Source organism: Artemia sp. Qi Xiang Cuo, chromosome 15 (genome assembly GCF_049724085.1).
Source record: "Artemia sp. Qi Xiang Cuo chromosome 15, ASM4972408v1, whole genome shotgun sequence".
In the NCBI taxonomy this organism is placed as follows: Eukaryota; Metazoa; Arthropoda; class Branchiopoda; order Anostraca; family Artemiidae; genus Artemia; species Artemia sp. Qi Xiang Cuo.
In genome coordinates, this window is record NC_142808.1 from 53,497,754 (window position 1) to 53,524,749 (window position 26,996).

Below are 26,996 nucleotides of genomic sequence, written 5' to 3' on the forward strand. Positions count from 1 at the left end.
TATTTACTTCCCCAATATCAATTTATTTCACAGAATACATATGATACATAAATAAAATTTTCAAAAATACTTAAATAAACCAAGAACTTACAATAGGCTAAAAAATACAACTGAATTAAAACGTAAAAAACAAATAAGAATTAAAATATCAAACACATAAATTCTGGAAAAAAGAAGAAACGCTAGGCGTAGAGAATATTTCCAGATACGCGGTAAAAATTCTCTATCTTAGCTAATTCCGACGGCTCTTATCAATATAGGCTACTATAGTTAATATACTTCAATATAACTTATTTTAATTCAGTATAGGCACAATCGAATCCTTAGCTTCCTGACTAAACTTCAAAGACTCCTTCTTTGATTAAGACAAAATACTCGGGAAATATTTTCACTTTTCTAGTTATTGACTGGATTTAGAGCTATTTCTCGGCAATGGTTTTTACTTTTGAGGCATCAATTTCCAGACCCTAATTAGGGCCGAACATGCCCTGAAAATGTCATCCTCCTAGCACAACCACTTTATAAGGTAACGAAAACCAACTATTCAGCACTTCTATTTCAGATATTAGTGTCAACACACCTGAATTATTCTTATAAATTTCTATTATATTTTGGACATTAATTACATAAAATTTAATTATAAGTGAATTAAAGATAAATTATTTTAAATTTCAGTGCTATATTCAAACACCAATACGAGCGTGTCTTGTAAACTACTCCTAATAATTCTTACGTAAAAATGAAGCTCAAATCGTACGTACACCGCTGGCGCGTACACGGGGGGGGGGGGGGCTCCGGGCCCCGGTCCCCCAAAACCTCACCATTTTTCTTATTTTCCCATAGTTTTCTGATAATTCTTACAGAATAAGGAATTTGAAGGATCTGGGCCCCCTCCGAAAACTCAAGGTGAAATCCTGTATTTTAAGTCAAGATTTTTTACATGCACAAGTAACTACTCCGTCACTTGAGGATGTGCCGCCTAGTCGTGGCGGCACGTTACAATTTTTTGGTGTTTCCTAAAAGCCAATGTAAGCATGTCTTGTATACTAATCCAAATAATAGGATAATAATTTTCTCACTTTGATGGATGTTTCTTGGAGGGTTATGAGTGTTAGTTAATTTATTTGTTGTTTTTCATGGATGTCAACAGTAATTTATGTCTGTTTTTATGGTTTTTGTCACTGAGAATGAAAAAACAGGATTTTTCTCACTTTGATGGATGTTTCATGGATGGTTATGTGTGTTGGTCAATTTATTAAATAAAATATAATATAGGCTGTGACACAATAAAAATAATTCCAGATCCTTAAAAATATAAGATGACAGCTAGCTTTGGCAACTAAGAACAATAATAAACATACCCCCCCCCCTAAAAAAGCCTACAATTAAATCTATCTTCTTATTTTTTTTTGTCTGGAGGGATATAAGGAATTGTGGTAAATGCTTCACGATTACAGCCAGGCTTTGCAGCAAAACAGAACATGAAAGAATACAATAACCATGAAACATATTATCCAGAACCAACAAAATAAATGTTTTACAATTACATTTTGTTGGGGGGGGGGGGGTAAAAACAATTACACGATGACAGTAAGTTGTGCAAACCAAATTAAGTAGGAAGCAATTCGACGACCATTAAACACACAATCCAGAATTAAAACAGAAGCCTGCATACCAATAAAACCATCCTTTTATGCTTTTCAGAGAGGGGAGGGGAGGGGGGTACCACAAGTGTTTTTTAAACCCATTATTAGAGCATCCTCAAAATTAGACGTATTGAAACACATCCTCCACACTCAAACGTAAGTCCCGAGTTAAAAAAAGAAAAAAAAGGGAAGCTACGAAACAGAAACACCCCATATCCACCTTGCCTACCCAAGGTTCTTATGGAACTCAGGAACACGATAAATACAAGGGATATTTACCAAACTCAATTAAATCTCGTGCTTCCACTTCTGCCAAAAATGCGTCCTTCTCTCTCATTTCTTCCACAGCATCTGAATTGGCCACTTGGTCAGCCATCCCTGCTTGGGTTACTGCCCTACGACCCTCTGATACTTGAGGTCCGGCACCAAATCCCAGGTACTAAAACAGAAATATAATTCAATACAGCACCTACTACTTTCAGAGCCTCTCTACGGTAACATCCCAATAGATGCAAATCCTCATCAGGTCAATTCCCGCTGGGTTGAGAATCCTTTATCTGAGGGGCATGGATTCGATTCCTCCCGTCACCAGTTATTTGGTTTGAGATGGGGGTCAGTGGCATGACTCTGTTCAGCGGTGCCAGAATCAACCCTGCTCTAAATGGAAACCTGGAGAAATTTGTGGGAGGTAAGCAGGAAGGGTGTGCAAAAGCACAAGATTGCTGGCCCCCACCCTCCCATTGCACTTTCTGGCTGAAGGACTAAGAAACGGTGATCAGCACCGCCGGTTTGAGCCTTGAGGCTCTAGTGCCGTAATTCTTACATAGAATTCCCAACACTCCCTCTAGACATACCCTGAAAATGATTCTGAACCCAAATTATACACCTTGATGTTCTACAATAGTATAAATGGTGTGTTCTAGAACTAAATATACATCAACTACTAATTATTACCTTCAGGGCCTGAAATGGGAGATAACAACTAATTTACCCCTTAAAATACTTATAATACGAAAAAGGGGCTAACACTGTGTCCGTTCTGTACTTACAATAACGCAAATTGCTTATAATTTTGTATTATCAGTTGTATAGGAATAAAAAAAACGTAAGGAATGCGGCATTGGACTTTCCAGTCCCTACCGACGGTGCTGATCTCCGTTTCTTGGCCCTTCAGCCAGGAAGTGCAATGGGGGGTTGGGGGCCAGCCATTCTGAGCTTTTGCACACCCTTCCTGTTTACCTTCTTCAGATTTAACAGTCTAGGAATAACATATAATTATTAATCATTGATGATAACTGAATTTTGGAACATACCCTTGGTTTCTTTGAGACCCAAAGCCCTTTAAAGTCGAAGGTTTGCGCTTGCAAAAGATATCTGGCACGCACTCAGCAACTTATTTTGGAGGGGCACTGCATTCTGTGGGGAGTGAAAAAACATGCGAACGGCACATTAAGAGGGTTCGGTACCTGAAAAATTCTTCTGCGAGCCTCAACGTTGGCTGACCGTCTCAAAGACGAACATTCCATTAGCCATTTCTTCCACGGGACTGCTTATCATTAAAACCTACTGAGAATTAATATTCTGACTAAGAAATTTGGTCGAAATGTCAGCGAAAATGTGTCTGCAAGTTTCTCAATCAAAGTGGGTAGCAACCAAGAGAACTTCAAAAGCTACAAAAGTGATAAAATGACATTTCTTTTGAGCTGATTTTTGGCACTTTTCTAGTAGGCAAACCAGAAATTTCTAGGGACTGCCCTCAACTTTAAAAAAAAATTCCACCGGGGGTGCTAATTGGCTTCTAAAAAAAAAAAATCTGGGAATATTCTGGGTGTTGTCTTTTAGTTTTCTGTCGTATATCCAGATCTCTTACCCAAGCACTACAAATTATGGCAAGACCACCCAGTCAATCCTAAATAGTTTGGCCACACCAATTTAAAACGTTTATAATGGACGAGATGAGGTGATCCTTTAAAGCAGTGATTCCCAAATTTAAAACGTTTATAATGGACGAGATGAGGTGATCCTTTAAAGCAGTGATTCCCAAATTTAAAACGTTTATAATGGACGAGATGAGGTGATCCTTTAAAGCAGTGATTCCCAAACTTATGAGGTAAAGCAGTGATTCCCAAACTTATTTGACCTATCGGCCACTTACATAAATAAATATTAACCAGCGCCCCCTGGATTTTTTATTATTTTAATAGCAATTAATAAGGGATATAATTTTTTTTATCTGTGAGAAGAGGAATTAAGAATTAAAAGACTAATTTTGATAATGATCATTATTTTAATATATAAATCATCAAACGTTTCGGGAAAAAATCTTTCCATCATCAGTGGTGTACTAATTTTCTAAGACCGCAAGTCAGTATATTGAATTTTACAGACACATTATATTTGTAATAAAATATAACATATCTGTAAAATTCAATATACAGACTTGCGGTCGTCGCAATTAGTACATAACTGATGATGGGAAACGTTTGATAATTTATTTATCAAAATAATGATCATTATCAAAATTAGTCTTTTACTCCTTAATTCCTCTCCAGTCTTCACATTCTATGCAAGACTGTTCAATTATTTTACATCAGCATTGTACATACATTTTTCGTAAAATATAGTAAAAAAAAGTTGAAAATTAAGAACAACGAAGTTTGAAATTATGAAACTATTCATTAAATTCGGAATAAAGATGATAAAAAAAAGTATCTTAATTTTAATGTAAAGGATGAATCTGGTGGCCTGCTACCAATTTAGTATTTTTCGGTTCTACCTTCGTCAGCAGAAGTCTTAAATCACCGAGATCGACTATTTGCAATAAATAGATCGACTGTTCTTTTTTTGTTAATAAATTGGTTGCCACACTGAATCCACGTTCCACTAAGCATGACAGAAATGCGATCAACAATTTTTGAATGACAGCCCGAATTTTTGGATTAGCTGTAGAGATCTCTTTTTGCTGCCAGAATTGTTGGTAGCCACTTTTAATTTAATTTCAATTCATCATTTGTAGTTACTTCCATCAATTCTTCTTGTAACTGTGAAGAATCTTCTGTATTTGCACTTAAAGGGGATCCAAAATCCAATCAGGTATATTCATTTTTAATATATCATCAAATCGTTTATTAAAATCTGAATGGAGTGCTGCCAAGTACTCACAGTAAGAAAGTATGTCGCCATCTTTTTTTTATTCCTTAAAAATTTAGAAACTGGGTGAATTCCCCTAGTCCGAAATTTCGCAATGTTCACAAGATGGCGTTCGTACGCCATCTTAACAAACATCACATCGTGGCACAAATGCAAACACTGAACCTATAAAAGAATTTAATAAAAATCGCATACTGATAAGCAACATCTGTCTAATTAGTTTATGATAAGTACGGAGTGGCTTTGAAAAAACCATACACGTACAATAATAAATCCTTTCGGTAGTTATTTTTCAAACAGTTCGTGGTAACGAACTTAGCAGTGACCCGGCACAATAGTAACCAAAACTCTAAAAAACAAAATTTTGACACCAATAGATATATAAAAAAAATCAAATTTTTATGCTGATTTCAAATATATAATTTTCATTAAGGTTAGTCTTACCCATCAAAGGTTACGAGCCTGAGAAAACTTTCCTGATTTTCGAAAAAAGGGGAAAACACCCCTTAAAAATCAAGTGAGATTTCGCAAGAAAAATCAAGAAATTTCGCAAGATGGCGTTCGTACACAAAAAATTTTGTTATAAATGCAGAAAGAACACATTTTGTTTTTCATTAAATTCAATTCAATTCATCAAATTTTTGAAACCAACCGGTCAAGTAAGCGATGTCAATTTCGGATTGAATTGGTTTGGATCGCAAATCCTCATTTTTATCTCCCAAGAACTCAGGCACCCAGTTAAATAGCTTGAAAAACCTATCCAAACAGGCACCTGACAACCATCGAATTTCTGTATGAAGCAGCAAGTGACTAAATTCTTCATCATTTTCAATACAAAGCTGCTTAAATAATCTATCATTCAATGATCTGCTTCTGATTGTGTTGATAGCTTTAATTACATATTGTAATGGATTAAGTAGGCGTGCACTTAAATTTTGGGCAACAAGATGTTGGCGATGAATGACACGGTGTACTGTGAATATATTCGGCACCTCCCTTTTTTAACATGCAAGAAAACCCTTATAGTGCCCTACCATCGCTGGAGCACCATCTGTGGCTATTGATAAAATATTACTCAGAGGTATTCCTTTTTCTTTAAAAAACTCATCGTATGCAAGAAATATCGATTCTCCCTTAGCGTCAGTCTGCAAATAATGATTCTTGGCAAATTTCTTCTTCCTTTATGAACCACACGTATGCTAAAAGCAAAGCTTCATTTCCTGGCAAAGTTGATGCTCCAACTTTGCCAGATAATCGGAAAATTCGCTGAGATTGCACCTTGGTTCCAGCTCTAGGCTGCATAAAATCATCCCTGCGAGTTTTTGGTCTTTAAATAAGTAAGGGATAGCCAATAAGGAGGTAATATTGTACAGTTAGGCCTAATCAAAACAAAAAACTATAAATTTCTGGCAAAGTTGGCAAATCTGAATAGAAAACCAAGATGTTTTTAAATAGCCATACAACGAATCTTCAACATCTTGTACCATTTCATCAATTCTTCTTTGCACCATAATATTGCTCAAAGAAATTTCCTTGATAATATCAAATGCTGGCTTGTGTAACACAGTACGTATTACTTCACTTATAGCCGGTATTGTTAGTTCTTCACAAATAGATTGAGGTTTTCCCGATTTGGCAATCATTAGTGAAATATTATAAGAAGCAAGCAAGCCATCGCCATCTTGTGAGGTTGCAGTTGAAAAGGGTTTTGCCACTGTCGATTGATGGCTAAATTTGTCTTTTACTGAACGAAAACAACTTATATCCTTATCTTTTTTATCGCCATGAATTTTAGTCAAATGTTCTTGTAGTCGAGAAGGCTTCATAGCTTCATTTGGTAATGTTTTCTGACGAATCAGACACATCGGTAATGTAATATTTACAGGCGACTCAATAAGCCGTATTTCAAATATTCGATATTATATTCTCTACATTTTTCTTTGGTTCAGAAATTATTATCGGTTAAAAAAATACAAGTTTTGTGGAGGTATTTATAAAAATATAAATAAACATTTTTCATTAATTGTGATACTGATCAATTATAGTTGCAATATTTCTTACTTATCTTTAACAAATATCAATCACGCTGACTTACATGACAGCAACAGTAAGAATTTGAGGCTATGTTGTGTTTTTCTTCTTCCAATTTATTGGAATTGGGTGGTAAGCTTATTATAATGCTGATATATTTCAAACTACTTCTTCTTGTTGTTTCAAAGTTGTGATATCTTCTTTCATATATAAATTTAGGAAAATAATATTTACTTTACAATTTTACATTTTATAATTTAGTCACCTAGTCTTCAAATACAACAGGTATTTTTTACATATTAAATTTAAATTCTTCTTTGCATTGTTTTATTGCTCAAAGAAATTTTCTTGATAATATAAATTTCTGGCTTGTGTAACACAGTATGTATTACTTCACTTATAGCCATCATTATTAGTTCTTCACCAATAGTCTGAGGTTTTTCCAATTTGGCAATCACCATCAGTGAAATATTATAAGAAGCAAGCAAGCCATCGCCATGATGTGACGTTGTGGTTGAAAAGAGTTTTGCCACTGTCGGTTGTATTTTTTTTTCGGTTAAATTTTTCTTTTAGCGTACGAAAATAACTTAAATCCGTATATTTTTTATTACCATAAATTTTAGTAAAACGTTCTTGTAGTCTAGAAGGCTTCATAGCTTCGTTTGATGGTTTTTCTGGCAAATCAGACTCATTGACAATGTAGTACTTACTTCTTCCATGTATAAATTTACAATTTTACATTTTATAATTTAGTCATCTAGTTTTCAAATGCAAGAGGTATTTTTCCGTATTAAATTTGTCTGTTTTGTTTTATATTATTATTACTACCATATATATAGGTCGATATATAAATTGGTTAAGTTAGAATAAATTAAATAAATTAAGTGAAGAAAAAATAACACCAAAACTATGTAAACAAATGAACACATTTATAAATCTTAACATAACTTACATTATTTAATTTTGTTTATAAATGTGTTATAATGTTACCATTCTTCTAATTATGTTATGTTTTCACCACCCACTACAGCTAATCATCGCCCCCCAAATGCACCTGTGCCCATTACCGCCCCCTGGTTTCCTGCACCACCCCCCTGGGGGCGGTAGCGCACACTTTGGGAATCACTGCTTTAAAGTATAAAATCTCCTTAAAAATATTGGAAAATTGGAATTTTTTTTAAGATCATCAGAATTCAGAGTAGGCACGACCCCATAGCCCCCCCTTAACTACTTATTTTTTCTCAAATTTCCAGCATACAACTCTCACATGATGACTGTAGAGATAGCAGCAGTGATTTCCCATTATTATGCTACGTTTTTAAACGCCATCTACATACTACTTACTGAAGAAACAGTGGTTCTCATACTATGCACCGCGGCATGGTACCCCTAATATTATTCTGCTGTGCCGCATATGTCAAAATTGAAATAAGAGAAACTCAAAAAGCAATTAAATTTACTATATTTTTCCACTTCATACTCATCCAAGATTGGATTTCCTACTCTTCTCAAGCTCTTGAACTTTATCTACATTTTGGTTACCCTGCACTAGTGAGGCTGCCCTCTACCAAAGCCTAGTATCTGCATAAAAACTTAACTTTGAGTTATAGATGAACCACCCCTACTCTCGACAAGGCTAGCCCAATGACATGGTCAGTTTCTATCTGCTGTGTTTTCTGAGATAGAACCTAGTATGTACAAGTTTAAAAACACATTTTACCAGTTTTCCACAACTTGAACCTAGTATGAATAAACTAGAATTACAAACCACAGTGTCTACGTTCAGGAAAAATTGGAGGGTCACAACGGGAAGAAAACAGACTGCAAAACACCTATTGGCGAAATTCTGCATCAACGTTTATTCCTCTAGCTCCAAACATAAAAAATCACTATTCGGCTACTTTTTTTTTGAAAATTTGTAAATCCGATACTAAGTTATACATTAAAGTGATTAGTGCTATCTACGAGAATAACACTGCTGCAGTTAAGGTAGGAAATGATGTTAGCCGCTGGTTTTGTATTAAATCAAAAGTTAAGCAGGGTTGTGATCTATCTCCCTTCATATGGATCATTTTGATGGATTTCGTCTTAAGAAGCACAGGAAAGACAATGGGAGACCACAGAGTCAAATCAAATGGGGATCAAATGGGGAGGAAAAACTCTCCTGGACTTAGATTATGCTGATGATTTAAGCATCCTAGATGAAAGTGTGAGCAAAATGGATGAAGTTTTAAAGGTTTTGCGAGCTCAGGGTGCTAGAATAGGTTTGAAAATTATTGTGAAGAAGACTAATTCACTAAGGCTGGGAATAAGTGAAGATGAAAAGGTGACGTTGGGTAACGAAAAGATTGATCAAGGGACAGCTTCACTTATCTTGGTAGCATTATTAGTAAAAACAGTGGGAGCAGTGAAGATGTTAGAAGTAAAATAGCCATGACTCAGGGTGTTTTTTCACAGTTAAATTTTTTTTGGAAGAATAGGAAGATTAGTCTGCAAACCAAGATTAGAATATTAGAAGCTACAGTGATGACAGTGGTCAAATATGGCTCTGAAGCATGGGAGCTCCGAAAAGCTGATGAAGATTTGCTAGTTGTTTTCCAGAAAAATTGTCTACAGATTGTTCTGGGTACCCAGCTAACTGACAGTATTTCAAACAGTAGGCTGTACGAAAAATGTGGTTCAATACCGCTCTCTAGGGCTATAATGAAAGAAAGGTCAAGATGGCTAGGACACGTTGTGCGGATGAGGGATGACAGTTTGCCGAAGATTGTCCTTTTCGGCCAACTATCTAAAGCTAAACGGAAAGCAGGTCGTCCTCGTCTGGGGTGGGAGGACGTCATAAAGAAAGATTTAAAGGAAATGGGAACTTCGTGGGTGGGTGTAAAAAGGGAGGCTTTGAATAGATTGGAGTGGAGGAGGAGCGTGCGTGGCTTTGTTGGCTTCGGGTGGCTTCGTGCTGCGGTGAGTTGTTAGTAGTAGTAGTATTATAGTTTTTAGATGTTTTCCACAGGAATTGCCGATGAATTATTTTGGTTATCCGTTTGACTGTCCGCATTCCAAACAGTAGGCTGTACGATAACCTTCATTCTATCCCACTTTCAAAGGCTATAATGACAGAAAAATTGAGAGGGCTAGGATACGTTTTGCGGATGATGGATGACAGATTGCCAAATATAGTCCCTTTTGAACATCCATCTAGGGCAAAACGAAAAGCAAGTTGTTCCCAAATTGGATAGAAAGAGGTCGTAAGAAAAGGTTTAAGGGTAATAAGAACTTCCTTGGATCGTAGGAAAGGGGAGGTTTGGGTAGATTGGGATGGAGGAGAAGCAAGCGCAGCTGTGTTGGCCTTACGCAGCTTTTTGCTCTGCTCCAGTGAACTGTTCCTAGTAATTACTTAATTTTTCGTTGTGTCCTATGGGAAAAAGTACTCATCCAAATAAAGAGCCGGGCCCTTAAGGAGGTTTTTTTTTATTTAGTGGTAGTAGTAGTAGTATTATAGTTTTTAGATGTTTTCCACAAGAATTGCCGATGAATTATTTTGGTTATCCGTTTGACTGTCCGCATTCCAAACAGTAGGCTATACGATGACTGTCCTTTTCGGCCAACCATCTAAAGCTAAACGGAAAGCAGGTCGTCCTCGTCTGGGGTGGGAGGACGTCATAAAAAAAGGTTTAAAGGAACTGGAAATTTCCTGGGAGGGTGTAAAAAGGGAAGCTTTGAATAGATTGGGATGGAGGAGAAGCATGCGTAGCTGTGTTGGCCTCAGATAGCTTGGTTCTGAGATGAGTTGTTAGTAGTAGTAGTAGATACTAAGTTTCGACAGAGGACACCCCTAGAGGCTCTCACAATGTGCCATCGTATGTGCTATGAATTTCTGTGCTAATTTGCACATCATGGTATGTGCTAATTTGTTGTGTACCTAGAAATTAAATAGGAGATACTCAAACACATTAGTTTTACTATGATTTCCCACTTCCTACTTACGCGTCGGGGCTATACAAAACTGAGTTGAAATGAGGACAATATTGAGGCTGAAACCTTATTTCTGTCTGGGTATAGTAGTCACTGGTGGTTGTGGGGTCAATTTTCTCTTGATGATCGAGTAGGCACAAATAAGGGACTACTACTGCTAATTTCAGTCACCACCTTACCATTGGCCATCCTACCTGGTAACTTACCTTGACATATGGTATTCCTTAAAATACCCTGCGACGTAGCTTGACGCAGGCTACCAAGATCAGATCAACTTAAGTCAATAATCGGTGCTAAGGAGGGGGTAAATTTTCTTTTGAGAAGCATGTCAATGCACATTAGTGACAGAGCATACTTGGTCTATGCACGAACAGATGAATATACACAGATTGTTGGGTTAAAACTAGCGTTACCTTGGGGTTTTTCTTTATTGCTGTTAACGAAGAGGCTGAGGTTTAGACACATTTCTGCAACTAGTAATTGCTGAATTATTTAAAAAATTTATGTTCAAAAGGTTTCTTTTAAAAAAAGAAAACTTCTTTAAAAAGGGCGTCTGGGATATATAGGTCTAAACTGAACGGCCTCTCGAATCCTCTTTTTTTTATATCTTTTATTTTCCATTTAAGCTACCTACTAACATAAGTTGGAACTCCAAAAATGAAGTCACGAGGAAGGGCTCGAGATTTTCCTAATTCATCAGCGATGTCAACTTGTCGATCTTGAGAGTGGGGATTATGCTACAACAGAAACTTCTTCATCTCTACAGCAGGCCTCCCGCTAGATTTTTTGTGAAAAATAGGAACTTATGATTGCGCTTTTTATGAACCAATTATGAACCTAAATTTACTATATGTGCACCTCAGAAACTTTTAGATTTCGCTAAGAAAAATAAAACGATTTCACATCGTCTTGATAAAAAAAAGAATAATAATGTTCGAGAACATCAGGTGAGTTTTGATAGCATCAGAAAATATGCTCCAATATGTTTCGTTCAGTCACGTCCCTTACTGCTGCCATCCATTCATTTACACCTATAGATGGCGACAGGTTCGGACTATTCCATGTCACAGATGGTAGCATAACTCATTTTAAGCTAGGTTACATTGGGTTAACTACTTTACAGTTAGGGAAACTCTTCCATATTTGCTTCACTTGCCCTTTGTAAGGAAAAGACGGCAACTGCAAGTGCTTTCCAGCTAATGACAAGAAAAATATGAACTTTATGAACCTTTTTTTCTAAATTATGAACAATTTATGAACCTAGGTTAAAAATATGAACTTTTTTCATAATTATGAGGCCATGGGAGGCCTGCTACAGGTATGATATCTAGATGATATGAATCATATTGATGTACCTTTTCATTCTTTCGGCGACTAACGATCCTATCTAGGCCAGTGAAAGCCCCAGATGCGACAAAGAGGATGTTTGTTGTATCCACTTGAATTGTTTCCCCTCTAAGTTTGCGCGGGGCATTTCGTTCCGGTACATTAACAATCGTCCCTTCAAGAAGTTTCAGCATTCCTTGTTGTACACCTTCACCACCCACATCACGAAGCTGATGAATGCCAGGGACTGCACCGATCTTATCTACTTCATCCAAAAATACAATACCTAAAAAAAAATTCTTTACAGAGTTTAAACCAGAGTTTTTAAAGTACAAATTGTCCCAGTTGGTCAAAGAAAGGAATATCAGGCCTCCCACTAGATTTTTTGTGAAAAATATGAACTTTTGACCACAAAAATATGAACTTTATGAACTTTTGATTGCGCTTTTTATGAACCAATTATGAACCTAAATTTATGATATGTGCACCATAGAAACTGCCCGTGGACACAAAAAGCGACAGTTGGTGTACATATTCTTCTTGTTTTTTTGGTGTTGTTTTTTCATAAGTTTTTCAATACAACAGTACAGAACACACCACTACAAAATACTCCACTCTACTTGTTTCTTTTGGTAATATATGCCGAAATTAAGGACAACTTTCGTTTGTTTACCCTGCTCTGTATCAGATCAACCTCTCTGGCTGCTTTATCTTCTTCGCGCATCTAAATCTACCTTCTTAACAGCTCAAAGCCTAGATCCTACTTTCTACAAAGTCTTTGGTATCTATGGCTTATTTTAGGTTCTCATTAGCTTCTTGAAGAAGCCTTTCTGCTACTTGTCTCTTCTCCTTTTCAACTGACTTCTTCTCAATCAAAAGTTTTTCCAGGTATTCAATGATCTTCTTCCCACATAACATCCTCTTTTTTCCTCTTCTTCTCTTCTTCTTTCTTTTTCAACTCCTCTTCAGCCTGTTTAGATGGCTCAGTTTCCGGGTACAGTTTATAGCTCTGACACGCATTTCGCCCCAAATTCAACAGCTCTATGGTAATAGGGACTAACTCGAGCCTGTTCTCAAACTTCTTTAGAGCGTCAGAGACTATCAGCCTAGAATTGAGCATTTTCACTTTCATCAATGAATTTTCGTCGGGCATGATCCATCCTGACCGGGAAAAATCACGTTCAACGTCAGCGTTCTCATGCGAATACAGAGAGCTACTTTTACTATCTTTGAAGCAAATGGATATTCTGTCTGTCCTTGATAGTTTTTCAGACTAAAACCGAGTTCCAGAAAACATCAATCGTCGATGAAGTCATGTTCTTAGGCAAGCTCGGTTCCAGCTGGAACAAGGTCCATTCATCACTGGCAGCTTCAGTATTCACAAGGAAAGGCATAAACCCAACGATTTTCACAAAGTCGCTTATTCTTGTCTCCGGATTTGAATCATCCAGCCGCAGGCACTGGAAATGCTGAAGGGCACTTTGACTTAGTGATTTCTCTTCAATAAGGCGGCAAGCGACCAGGTAAGCAGTTTTGGCACTACTCCTGAAGTTCAGAGCATCAACTTTTTGTACCTTCGACAGGCATTCTTCCACGACGTCACCGCATGCTACTTTATCAGATGGAAGAAAATCCCCGCTTGAATGGGAGAGCTCAGAAAGTTTTTTTTTTCTTCTGAATATCAGTCAAAGCACTTTGCTTGACAGAACTACTGGTGGTCATCATTACTTGTCGACGAATTTCGTCATACAGAATGTGGTTAGGTGGTTCTTTACGTTGAAACAACTCTGTGAACTGAGAAAATAGGTTTCCGAAAAATATGACAAAGAGAACTAATGCTTTGGTTGTGGTACACTCGAGACTGCTATATATCTCTCGGTATCCACTGGACTTCATCGTTTCTGGTCTTTTCTTAGGGATGAATTTCAGGAAATACTCACCGAGAGCACCCCATTGCTTTTCAAGTCTCTCAGCTGAAAGAAGGTTTAGCCAACGAAACGACTGTGAGCCATTGACTTGGCACATGTTTCAGAAAACGACGTGGAGAAGCTCCACATCTTCACAAAACATACTGAGTGTTAGAGTTTGAAACGTTTTAAATAAAGCTCTTCCAGAGTTGCATGGCTTGTCCTTTACAAGGAAAAAGACGACAATAGCAAGTGGTTTCCATCTGATGGCAAGAAAAATATGAACTATATGAACCTTTTTTCTAAATCATGAACCATTTATGAACTTAAATTAAAAATATGAACTTTTTTCATAATTATGAACCCAGTGGGAGGCCTGGAATATACAAAATATTCAATGGGAATTCTATAAGACAAAGAGAAATTTATTATAAAAAAAAGCAACATAAAATGTATTATAAAAAAATATATAACAACCCCACCAAGAGGTAAAAACAGAGGGAAATTACATACTCTACTACAAAAAGAAAAGAAAAAAAAGTAACCCTACCCGTTACATTTCCCTTTTCGGCACCAAAAACCTTAAAAATGTATCACATTGATATATTATAATCATACACCTTCCCCACAAAAAACATCAGAGGTTATGTGACGGTAATTCAAGATTTAACTAGATTTATACTCTTCAACCTCGGCTCATAAAGTTACAACCCTGCCTCTCCATGATTAGGCCTACTACTACTAACAACATACTACAGCAACAAGTCACCTGAGGCCAACACGGCTACACACGCAACTCCTCCATCCCAATCTATCCAAACCTTCTACCTTTAACCCCACCCAGAAGTTTCAATTTCCTTTAAATCCTTCCTAACGACCTCTTCTTACCCCATTCAGGATCGATCTGTTTTTTATTTGACCCTAGATGGTCGAAAAGGACGATCTTTGGCAATCTGTCGTTCTTTTGTCCTACCCATCTCAGCCTTTCTTTCATTAAAACCCTAGAAGGTGGGATAGAAACCATATTTTTCGTACAGCTTGTTATTTGAAATTAATAAAAAAACTTTTTCCACAAAATAAGTTTTTCAAAAAAAGTAAAGAATTCCATTAAACCAAAAATTTACTCATCTTTGTGCTAAGATCTTACATCTTATGACAAAGAACGCTAAAAAGTGAAATCTTAGCACTAAGATCCTCCGTCTTATAGCGTTCTTTTGCAAACGTCTTTCATCATTCTGCTCTGATCATCGGTCTAAGAACAATGATAAGTATATCATCAAAGTTCTCTCATCATTGTTCTACATGACAGAAAGATGGCGTCCTTCAGACTTTTTCCTAACATCAGTGAGCTGTAAGATCTTAGAACAAAGATGAGTTGAAAGAACGATAATCTTTGCAGAAAAATGTAAGATCTTAGATGTAAGATCTAGCGCAAAAGAACGGCCCTATTGTATCATCAGTAGCTGCTTTGTCCTATTCTGGTATTACTTGTTGTACACTGTTTGTTAGTTTTGTTTAGCTTTAAAATATCACAGCATATGAGGTAAGTTCACGCAAGGTAAGTCATAAGCGAATCGAGCTACTTGGCTGACCTTGTGCTGAAGTTCAACTATGCGCACTGGCTGTTCTATAGACGGGATACTCAGTGGACCATCTCCAACCACCAACCTGCCAAGGCAAGGGAACAGAACGAAGTGATCATTACGAGGTATTCTTGAGAAAATAGGGAAAATGGCATCCACTGTTACTACCGTTTGAAGACACCGAATTAGTAAACTAGTTATTATTGAAGCCCAAACTAGAATACAAACAACAACAGGTAAAACAATGTGGAATTAATCGAAGACAGTGACATTTTTAACCTTAAATAAATATTTCAGTTTACATTCAAGTGTCGTACTTAGCTAAGCAGACATATAAATAAAAAAGCACTTAAAATAAAATTCTATCATTAAAACAGTCCCCGAATCTCTACTTCAAGGAAGATTAATCAGAACTAAAGAGAAAACAACACGAAACGAGGAAATTCATCCAGATAAGTACAAATCAATTTATTATTAGTTAAACTAGAAAAAAAAGTAACATAAATGTATATTGTTTTTTGAGGCAAAGTAAAGCAGCCTTGATTAGAATATGCTGCCTTTTTGGAAACAACAACATAGATTGGCCTAGTTTTCGGGACAAAGAAATACATCATTAGCTTTTATACATGGTCCGTAGATGCAATATTCCCGCTTTACAGTTCTCGCTTTTTTGGCTGCTAACATTCAAGATCTTTTTGTTGCTGGTTTATTGGTATTAGGTAAGTTATGGCGATTAGGTAAGTTATGGGATTTATGGAGAAGTTGTCTTCTCCATAATTTTATATAATCTCCATAAATTGCTATTTTTGAAAGTGAATTTTTGCGGTCACACTCGAAAATTCTATGCCAGTGCTTTTTTCGATTAAATATACTTTTATTAATGATGGATTGTGCTATTTTCTATTTTAGTATGTGCTATTGTGCTATTTTCTATGAATGCTTTAGGGTTATGCATTTCTAATATCGTTTTTAGCATTTTACCAGGGTTATGACATTACATTTTCGCCATAAGCAGCCTTATAGAACTGTCTGGAAGAGCATTAAGGCCAAACTTAATTTAAATCAGTAACTTATTTAATTAGTCTCGGTACTTTAATTTATATCGTATCAAATTATTATAGTAATCACATTTGCGTTCCTTGAGCCCAATATAGATGTTGATTTATTTTTAATACATCACAGATTCCAACGGATAATAATAATTAATTATCATTAAGCGACGCATTAGAAACACAAATATTTTCTAAAGAGCGGCGGGGGTTACCTAGGTCCCCTGGCATTTGTATGGTCCAAAATTTATAGTTTACGGTCAAAAATAGTATCAAGTAGAAAAAATTTAAGTTTTCATCTAATACCTAAAGTAATTATCCCCTCTAGCAATTAATCCCCTAAGGTAATTAATCCCGTTTCCTAGGGCTATAGCGAAAGAAAGGTTGGGATGGCTAGGGCACGTTCTACGGATGAAGGATGACAGATTGCCGAAAATTGTCCTTTTTCGCAAACCTTCTAGGGCTAAATGGAAAGCAGGTCGTCCTGGTCTGGGAGGGAGGATGTTATGAACAAAGTTTTAAAGGAAATGACAACTTCTCGGGAGGGTGTAAAGAGGGAGATTTTGAATAGATCGAGATGGAGGAGGAACGTGCGTAGCTTGGCCTCAGGCGGCTTGGTTCTGCGATGAGTTGTTAGTAGTAGTAGTAGTAGAAACTATGTTTTGACAGAGGACACCCTTAGAGGCTCTCAGAATGTGCCATGGTATGTGCTATGAATTTTGTGTATGTGCTAGATTAATAGAAAGATTCACGGTATGAATCTTTGTTTGGTATGAATCATGTATGAATACCATGAATCATGTATGAATACTATGAATCATGGTATGAATCATGTATGAATACCATGAATCATGGTATGAATCATGTATGAATACCATGAATCATGTATGAATACCATGAATCATGGTATGAATCACGTATGCATACCATGAATCATGGTATGAATCTAGCCTTGCTGGCTAGATACATGGTATGTGCTAGATTCATAGAAAGCAACAACTCACCTGATTGGGCCTTTTCAACATTGTAATTTGCATCTTGCAGAAGTTTGGCAATAACACTTTCTATATCTTCACCCACGTAACCTGCCTGAGTTAGTGTTGTACAGTCGCAGATTGCAAAAGGCACATCCAAGCACTGTGCAATTATCTGAGCCAGCAAGGTCTTTCCTAGATGAGAAAAGCGGCTTCAAACAAGAGAGAGAGTAAGAGATAAAACAAAGAGGGAAAGAGAAAGATACAGAGAGAGTGAGAGAAAGAGGGAGGCAGATAGCGATGCGCAGGATAGAGAACAAGAGATGAAAGGCATTTAGAGAGAGATAGAAAATAAAGTTTTCGCTATCACTCCATAGCTGAGACTAAAACCATAGCAGTTTGTACATGGTTTGTGTTTTCGTTTACGAAAACTTATAAAATTAAACTTGATGTTCGTTACATTTGCAACAACAGAAATTTTAACAAGACGAAATTTTTTTCTTAACAAGTTTTTTTTTTATGAAAATATTATTTGGCCTTTTGTGGATATTGATATAAATCCTTAGCGACTCATTCCCGTGTTGCAACAAATATTTACGGAAACAAAAATTGAACAACGAAACTTAAAAAAGACTTAAGCAAAATGAAAAATTTTAACATTAATTTCTCAAAAATTGTGTATTATTTCCAGAGATCGAAATTCAAATGATCACTACCTATCCATACAAAATATAAGCTGAGTTTTTCAGAAGCTAATCTGACTGATGTCCGTTTTTTTATATTTGGGATATCCACATCTTGTTTGGCTGTAATCTTACGCAGTCACAAATATATTCTCTATAACAGAAACTTAGTCAAAAAGGACGAAAAAAAAAAAAAAAAAAAAAAAAACTGATTAGCTTTTGACCTGGCTATGCTGAGTGAATTCCGCCAGTCAGCCTAGTAACTAGATTAATGAGGGAATTTTAATGCCTTTACATTCACCTTCCCACAAAGGATGGACCACGTGCGGACTATAGAACGAACAGCTAGCCTTTATAAACCACGAAGTTTTGCCTGAATTCGACGACCCCCTCTGGTTGAAGCGCGTATGATAAAACCATAAAGACCCTCTTTTCAGTTGCAGAGGTCGAATCATATTTTCCTTTTTATTAGCTTCGTGTGCCACAGCTGACGATTTTTTTTTAAGACTAAAATCGTGACAGACTTAAGACCCTGTAGTGCTTACTTGTTATTTTGAAATAAATTTTTATTAAGTGCCACAGATATTGAATTTATCACAAAAATGCGAAAATACATCATGAAAATGAAAGAATATTGCGAACCAAATTTTGGCCTCTAAAAAGACATCATATTGACACTATTATTATTGCAAAGTTTGGCTGAGATACAGCAGCGTCTTTGGGTAGATGTTTAGGTACCCTCGTACCAGGATCAGGAGGGGGCGGGGCTGGATCAATCCCAGACCTTTGACAAAGAGAACTAAGCAAACGGCTCTTGTCTATCGTCAAGTTTGGCCAAAGCTGAAGAGCATCTTTTAGCAGATGACCCAAAGACATGAGTGCTTGGTACGTTTTCCGAACCAAGAAAAGGCATAGCATGGAAATCTGTGCCGACTCTCCCCCAACTCTTATAAAAATTGGGAACCGTAATATTTCTTCCATCTTCTTTTTTTTTTCAGCTAATAATATGCAGCTTGCAGAGATTTTCATTTTGCCTTTGGTAACTTTGAAAGTGTGATGCAATATAATGCATATTTTTTTTTTCTTTTCTTTTCAGATAAGTAATTCATTTTTTATCCTATATAATCGAAGAGATAAATCATTAATTCATGCAGGGGCGGATTAAAAGAGGGGCTCCAAGATTCAGGTACGTGCCTCCCCCCCCCCCCAAGCTCAGAAGTTGCACTAATTACATAGGTACCAAATTTTGTTAGTACCCTCTCAACATTAATTCTGTATACGGCCCTGCATTTATACATTAGGACGTGGAAGTAAAGGCACTTAGGACTTTCTCCCACAACATCTTTTGAATTCTTGTGATTTTGAATTCTTGAATTGAAGTTTTTTTCCTTCTTTCCAACCAATTCCTTCTTTTCATCTTTTATTATTTTAAAATATCAATATAATATAACTACTACTACTAACAACTCACAGCAGCACCAAGCCACGTGAGGCCAACAGAGCAACGCACGCTCCTCCTCCGTTCCAATCTAATCAAAGCTTCCCTCTTTATACCCTCCCAAGAAGTCCCAATTTTCCGTTTTTTTAGGGCTATTAAACCATAATAACCCATAATTTTTCAACTTCTTAATTTTGGTAGTTCTTTTTCCTTGACAACCAATAATGTGTATCGTTCAAAGATTCTATTTCTATCTTTGGTGATTTTAAAATTGTGATACGTGTTAATAGTGTTGCGCACAATATTTTCTTCTCTTTTTTCAGACAAAAGATTCCTTTTTAATCCTGTTTAACCTGAGATTCAAATCTTGTATTCATGTGTGAATAAAAAAAAAGATGTGCAAAAAGGCCAAGTTAATGAAAATGAGCAAAATACTCGCATTTCGAAGTTAAATAGATATAAAGTAGCTTTCACATCACGCACGTAATTTTTATGTCAAGTGGTTAAATTACGTTACGTTAATCCTAACCATATATAAGCAAGTTCTTTCACACTAGGTCAAGATAAAAATTCATAAAATCATCACGAGCCTCTTTTAAAATATCACAATCACCACCCTAACTATTCAAAATATAAAAAGTGGAATGGGGATGGGGATTCAAAAGTGGAATGGGGATGGGGATTCAAAAGTGGAATGAGGATGGGGATTCAAGCTCTGATTAAGCGCAAAAGGCTGTCTAGGAAAAGATGATTAATTTATTTTTAAACTTATTCATCATTCTACCAGAAACTCAAATTTGTTGCTGTATAACGTTTGTTGCTGTTAATATGGTAAAATTCTAAATAGAACTAAGGTCTGCTATAACGTTGTTGCTGCTATATTTGTTGCTGCTGTAACATTGCTTCTGTAAAACGTTTGTTGCTGTTAATATGGTAAAATTCTAAGTAGAGCTCGAGTCTACTTGGCACTTTATACATCGCGGACAACATTTAACCTTTAATTTTGTAGTAGATTAAACTGAGCCCTGTTAGGTTTAAACTCACAAATTTATTTTAAATATTACAAATTTAATTGGGATTTGTAACCTAAATAGTAAGGAAAACTAATAAATGGAAACTATAAAATATGTCGAAATGGGAGGGATTTTCTTTTATCCTATGTGCAAAGGTGAAGTATCATGGCTCCCTAGCTATATGACGACCTTCAGCAATAACAATTTCTTTGAGATTTTTCATTTTCAAAAACTCAAAACCGAATACTGTACATCATAGAGAAGGACTTTCAACTAAGAATGAAGCCCTTACAATTATTCAAAAGCTTACGTAACACACGCAAATTCTTTAGCTATGCTAGTGCGGCATGATGTGAAAGAACCGTAAAAATATAGAGAAGGGAAGAGGCGAAGAAGAAAAGGGAGTGAAAAGGAAAAGAGAGAAGGGAAAAGGGAGAAGTTAGAATAGGAAAATGATGATTGAAAAAGTTGCTCATAATGAGAGCTCACATAATCAGTATAAATAAATAAATACAGCATTCCACTATTACACATATTCAACAACGTTTACCAAACTACTACTACTAACAACTCACTTCAACACTAAGCCGCTTGAGGTCAATAAAGCTACACAAGCTTCTCTTCCATCCCAATCTATCCAAACCTCTTTACATCCTCCCAAAGAGTTCTAATTACTCTTAAATCTTCCTTATGATCTACTCCCACCATCAAATCCCCCCACCCCATTCGGGGATGGCCTGCTTTTCGTTTAACCCTAGATGGTTGGCCGACAAGGACCGTCGGGCAATCTGTAATCCTTCATTCGACAAATGCGTCCTAACCATCTCAATCTTTCCCTTATTATAGCCCTAGAAAGCGAGATAAAACAGCATTTCTTGTACAGCTTACAGTTTGAAATACGGTCAGTAAGCCGGGTACCCAAAACAATCCATAAACAATTCCCCTGGAAAACACACCTGGAAAGCAAATCCTCCTCCGTCTCCCAAAGCAATTCACAATAATACTTGACCATTGCCATCTAATATTGGTTCGCAGACTAATCTTCCTATTCTTCTAAACTGTTTTCAGCTGCAAAGACACCCTTGGCCTTAGCTTTACCAAACACAATTCAACATATTATTTTCGATTAGTTATACCAGTTGATTAATCATACCATGGCATCAGAATAGACCAAGAACTCTATTCTGGGACAGGAGATATTATATATTGATCAATTTTATATTATCTTTGGCAGAAATTTTAAATTTAGACAATAAAAAGTGGAAGAAATCATATTACAAAATTGTAGTTATTTTTATTCGATTCAAACTTGATTTTCATATTCAATCTAAGCATTACTCACTTTAAAATCTATTTATTCATTTATATTAGTACTTGTTGTATGTTTTTTACAATGATTGTTTATTTAATTTCTGTTCGTTTTGGGTTTCATTTATTTTTTAAATGAAAATTCTAAATAGAACTAAGGTCTGCTATAACGTTGTTGCTGCTATATTTGTTGCTGCTGTAACATTGCTTCTGTAAAACGTTTGTTGCTGTTAATATGGTAAAATTCTAAGTAGAGCTCGAGTCTACTTGGCACTTTATACATCGCGGACAACATTTAACCTTTAATTTTGTAGTAGATTAAACTGAGCCCTGTTAGGTTTAAACTCACAAATTTATTTTAAATATTACAAATTTAATTGGGATTTGTAACCTAAATAGTAAGGAAAACTAATAAATGGAAACTATAAAATATGTCGAAATGGGAGGGATTTTCTTTTATCCTATGTGCAAAGGTGAAGTATCATGGCTCCCTAGCTATATGACGACCTTCAGCAATAACAATTTCTTTGAGATTTTTCATTTTCAAAAACTCAAAACCGAATACTGTACATCATAGAGAAGGACTTTCAACTAAGAATGAAGCCCTTACAATTATTCAAAAGCTTACGTAACACACGCAAATTCTTTAGCTATGCTAGTGCGGCATGATGTGAAAGAACCGTAAAAATATAGAGAAGGGAAGAGGCGAAGAAGAAAAGGGAGTGAAAAGGAAAAGAGAGAAGGGAAAAGGGAGAAGTTAGAATAGGAAAATGATGATTGAAAAAGTTGCTCATAATGAGAGCTCACATAATCAGTATAAATAAATAAATACAGCATTCCACTATTACACATATTCAACAACGTTTACCAAACTACTACTACTAACAACTCACTTCAACACTAAGCCGCTTGAGGTCAATAAAGCTACACAAGCTTCTCTTCCATCCCAATCTATCCAAACCTCTTTACATCCTCCCAAAGAGTTCTAATTACTCTTAAATCTTCCTTATGATCTACTCCCACCATCAAATCCCCCCACCCCATTCGGGGATGGCCTGCTTTTCGTTTAACCCTAGATGGTTGGCCGACAAGGACCGTCGGGCAATCTGTAATCCTTCATTCGACAAATGCGTCCTAACCATCTCAATCTTTCCCTTATTATAGCCCTAGAAAGCGAAATAAAACAGCATTTCTTGTACAGCTTACAGTTTGAAATACGGTCAGTAAGCCGGGTACCCAAAACAATCCATAAACAATTCCCCTGGAAAACACACCTGGAAAGCAAATCCTCCTCCGTCTCCCAAAGCAATTCACAATAATACTTGACCATTGCCATCTAATATTGGTTCGCAGACTAATCTTCCTATTCTTCTAAACTGTTTTCAGCTGCAAAGACACCCTTGGCCTTAGCTTTACCAAACACAATTCAACATATTATTTTCGATTAGTTATACCAGTTGATTAATCATACCATGGCATCAGAATAGACCAAGAACTCTATTCTGGGACAGGAGATATTATATATTGATCAATTTTATATTATCTTTGGCAGAAATTTTAAATTTAGACAATAAAAAGTGGAAGAAATCATATTACAAAAACGAATCTTGAGTCCCCCCCCCCCACCCAAGATCCACCTACTCGGTTGGACGTAGATTTGAACTTGAAAAGAAAATAGCTAACCTGATCCAGTGGGTCCAAGCATAAGTATATTACTCTTTTCCAATTTCAACTGATGAACAGCTGCGTCAAGTATGTCACTTCCTTCATTTTTGTCTTGCTTTGCTTCGTCACTTACAGGCGGGGCTTGGGTTGGCATACCTAGACCCGAATGGGTAGACTGTTGATAAGCACCCACACCAAGAGCACTACTTGGACCCATGCCAGTAATATGCAAGAGATCTAGAAATAAATTTATTAATAAAACAAAACAAAACAGAGCTGTCAAAGAAATACTGTTGGCACATTTTCGCATTTTTTCGGAGACACATCTTTGGTTTTAGGGCGTAGAGCACGTTCCACGTCAAAAAGAAAGTCTTAGCTAATTTTTACATTTTAACGCCGTTTCGCCAATATTCAATCCCTGCAATATGCAAAAGGTCTAGAAATCAATTTCTAAGTATAACAAGACAAAACACAGTAGTGAAATAAATAGTTCGGGTATATTTTTTGGCAACTTTTTGTTGACACATTTTGGTTTTTATGACGCAAGGAACGTTCGCAACGCAAAAAAATCTCAGCTAATCTTTATTCACGTTTAACGCCGTTTTTCCAGTATCCAATACCTGCATTATGCAAAAAGTCTAGAAACAAATTTCTTGCTAAAACACAACAGAGTTGTTCGTTCTAACTTATGTTCGTTCTAACGATCCCATGTCCAAGATGGGGGCACCACTTTCTAAGCTGAAGCTGAAGCTTGAAGTCTGTATCTTTGATTAGACTCAACTACTAACTACCAGTACATTTAAAATCGTTACTTTTATAAATTAATTAAAAAAAACTTTCCGAAAAATAAGTTTTTCAAAGAAAAGTAAAGGCGATTTTAAACTTAAGCTCAGGAGATATGAATACCTGTTAAAATTAAAAATTAACATGACCAGATATTAATATTTAAGAATAAATGAAACCCAAAACAAACAGAAATTAAATCAACAATCATCTCAAACAAACATACGACAAGTACTAATATAAATGAATAAATAGATTTTAAAGTGAGTAATGCTTAGATTGAATATGAAAGTCATGCTTAAAACGAAAAAAAATAGTTTGCTATTAAAGTATAAATGAAACTTAAAACGAACAGAAATTAAATAAACAATCAATGCTAACAAACATAAAATATATATTAATGTAAATGAATAAATAAATCTTAAAACGACTGAAATTTGAAGTGAATAGGCAAATCAAGTTTGAATCGAATAAAAATAACTACAAACAAGAGTTTGGGTATCGCCTCACTGCAGAAGCCTAAAACCTTCTGCGTCATTGGCGCCTTACTGAAAACTATATGAGTCTTGAACGGTCTTGGAAAGTATAAACAAAATCAAATTGAATATTAGATATATAATGATATTAATTGTTGAAAGATCCATCAGTTCAAGATTTTTTTTTTCACTGTAATTTTTATTTTCATTTTCAATGCTGTAAGAACTGGAAAAGAATAAATTTGTAATATAAGAGAAATTCGTTTTCAGTAAAGCGCCAATGACGCAGAAGGCTTTAGGTTTTTGCAGTTAAAGAAGGGGGCAGTATCCAAATTTTGTTTGTAGTGAAACTATATTTGTCTTAACCAATCTTGGAAAGAACTAATAAATTAAACTGAATATTTGATGTATAATGATATTAATTGCTGAAAGCTCATCAGTTCAAAATTTTACTGTAATTTTAATATTTATTTTCAATATTAAGTACAAAAGAAAACATTTGTAATATAATTGGTTTCCAGTAAAGTGCCAATGACGCAGTAGGTTTTAGGCTTCAGCAGTGAGGCGATACCCAAACTCTTGTTTGTAGTTATTTTTATTCGATTCAAACTTGATTTTCATATTCAATCTAAGCATTACTCACTTTAAAATCTATTTATTCATTTATATTAGTACTTGTTGTATGTTTTTTACAATGATTGTTTATTTAATTTCTGTTCGTTTTGGGTTTCATTTATTCTTAAATAGTAATTTCTGGTCGTTTTAAGTTTGAATTTTAACAGGTATTCATTTCTCCTGAGCTTAAGTTTAAAATGGCCTTTACTTTTCTTTGAAAAACTTATTTTTCGGAAAGTTTTTTTTTAATTAATTTTTGTTCGTTTTTGATTGCAAAAAATTTCAAGTTTTTATGGCATTGGGGGGGGGGGGGGTTGCTTACTGTCCGATTATTATTGACTTTAAAAAACGGATCTAGAACTTTTAATTTAAATCGAATGAGGCTTTTTTAAAAGTATATACGATTACCTCTTTGATAAAACCCTTATATATGAACAATAGACAGCTTGCATAACTTGTGGACAGCGATTGGCAACAATGAATGGATTGAAAAAATAGCTCCAAGTAGCGTGTTTTGACCATTTCACTTGCTGACACAAAGGGATCACTATTGTTTGGAATTGATCTTAAAATGATTGTGTGTGCAAAAGCAATTTTGCATCTATCACAGAGTATGTATTTTAACCTTATAATTGGATAATTATAATAGATTTACTATGTGTACTTCCCATACAAAGCTTTACCTTATTAAAGTCTTTGGGGTGGGGGCGGCGTAGTTGGCAGAAGGAAGAAAACTTTAGCGTAGACAGTAGGAGAGGGGGAGGTTGGAGACTCATCCAATACGGGGCTGAGCTTCACTTATCTCCTCCGTTCCCGATTTAGGAGATTAGACAGACTCACTGGGCTGTAGAATGCTGGACCGTTTGAGTTGTGGAAGACGTTAAAATACTCAAAAATACTTTATATTTTCAGTTATTGCAGGATTGATTTCATAGATTGTAGAATGGTGAGCCCCCTGGGTCATCATTTGGGTGAACCTCAACTCATAATATGTGATTTTGATTAATTATTCCGTGTTGTGTGCATATATTATTCTATATATGTTATTTTGAGTTATACTTTCATCGCATTGCGTTCCTTTTTAAAGCTTGAGATAAAGACTGAAACCTTAGCAGAGACAGTGGTGGGGGGAAGTCTCCCCTATCACATGCATAATTGAGGAGCCACAGAGAAAGTAAAACAAATGAAATTAATCTGTGTTTTGAAAATATCTTTTTTCAAAAGACACGAACAAAATCGTCTAAAGGAACCTGAAGTGCTATCTCTGGCATTTTCGTTGATTCTTTATTCCGGTATTTTCAGATGTAAAATTTAGAATATTATCGAATGGGTCTAGTGGTCCCCTCCCTGAATAAATAACATTTGGAAAACCCACCC

The 26,996-nt window shown here is 35.8% G+C and overlaps 1 protein-coding gene across 1 annotated transcript in view; it reads right to left on the minus strand.

Moving 5' to 3' along the window:
* LOC148943851 (ATP-dependent clpX-like chaperone, mitochondrial) overlaps positions 1-26,996 on the minus strand; it is a 59,229-nt gene that overhangs the window by 13,072 nt on the left and 19,161 nt on the right. Inside the window, exons 5-8 of the mRNA XM_089101873.1 lie at positions 23,764-23,982; positions 17,669-17,833; positions 12,155-12,411; positions 1,926-2,085 (exon numbers count right to left, since the gene is read on the minus strand). Of these exons, the coding sequence (XP_088957999.1) occupies positions 1,926-2,085; positions 12,155-12,411; positions 17,669-17,833; positions 23,764-23,982 (801 nt within the window). The remainder of the gene's footprint in view (positions 1-1,925; positions 2,086-12,154; positions 12,412-17,668; positions 17,834-23,763; positions 23,983-26,996) is intronic.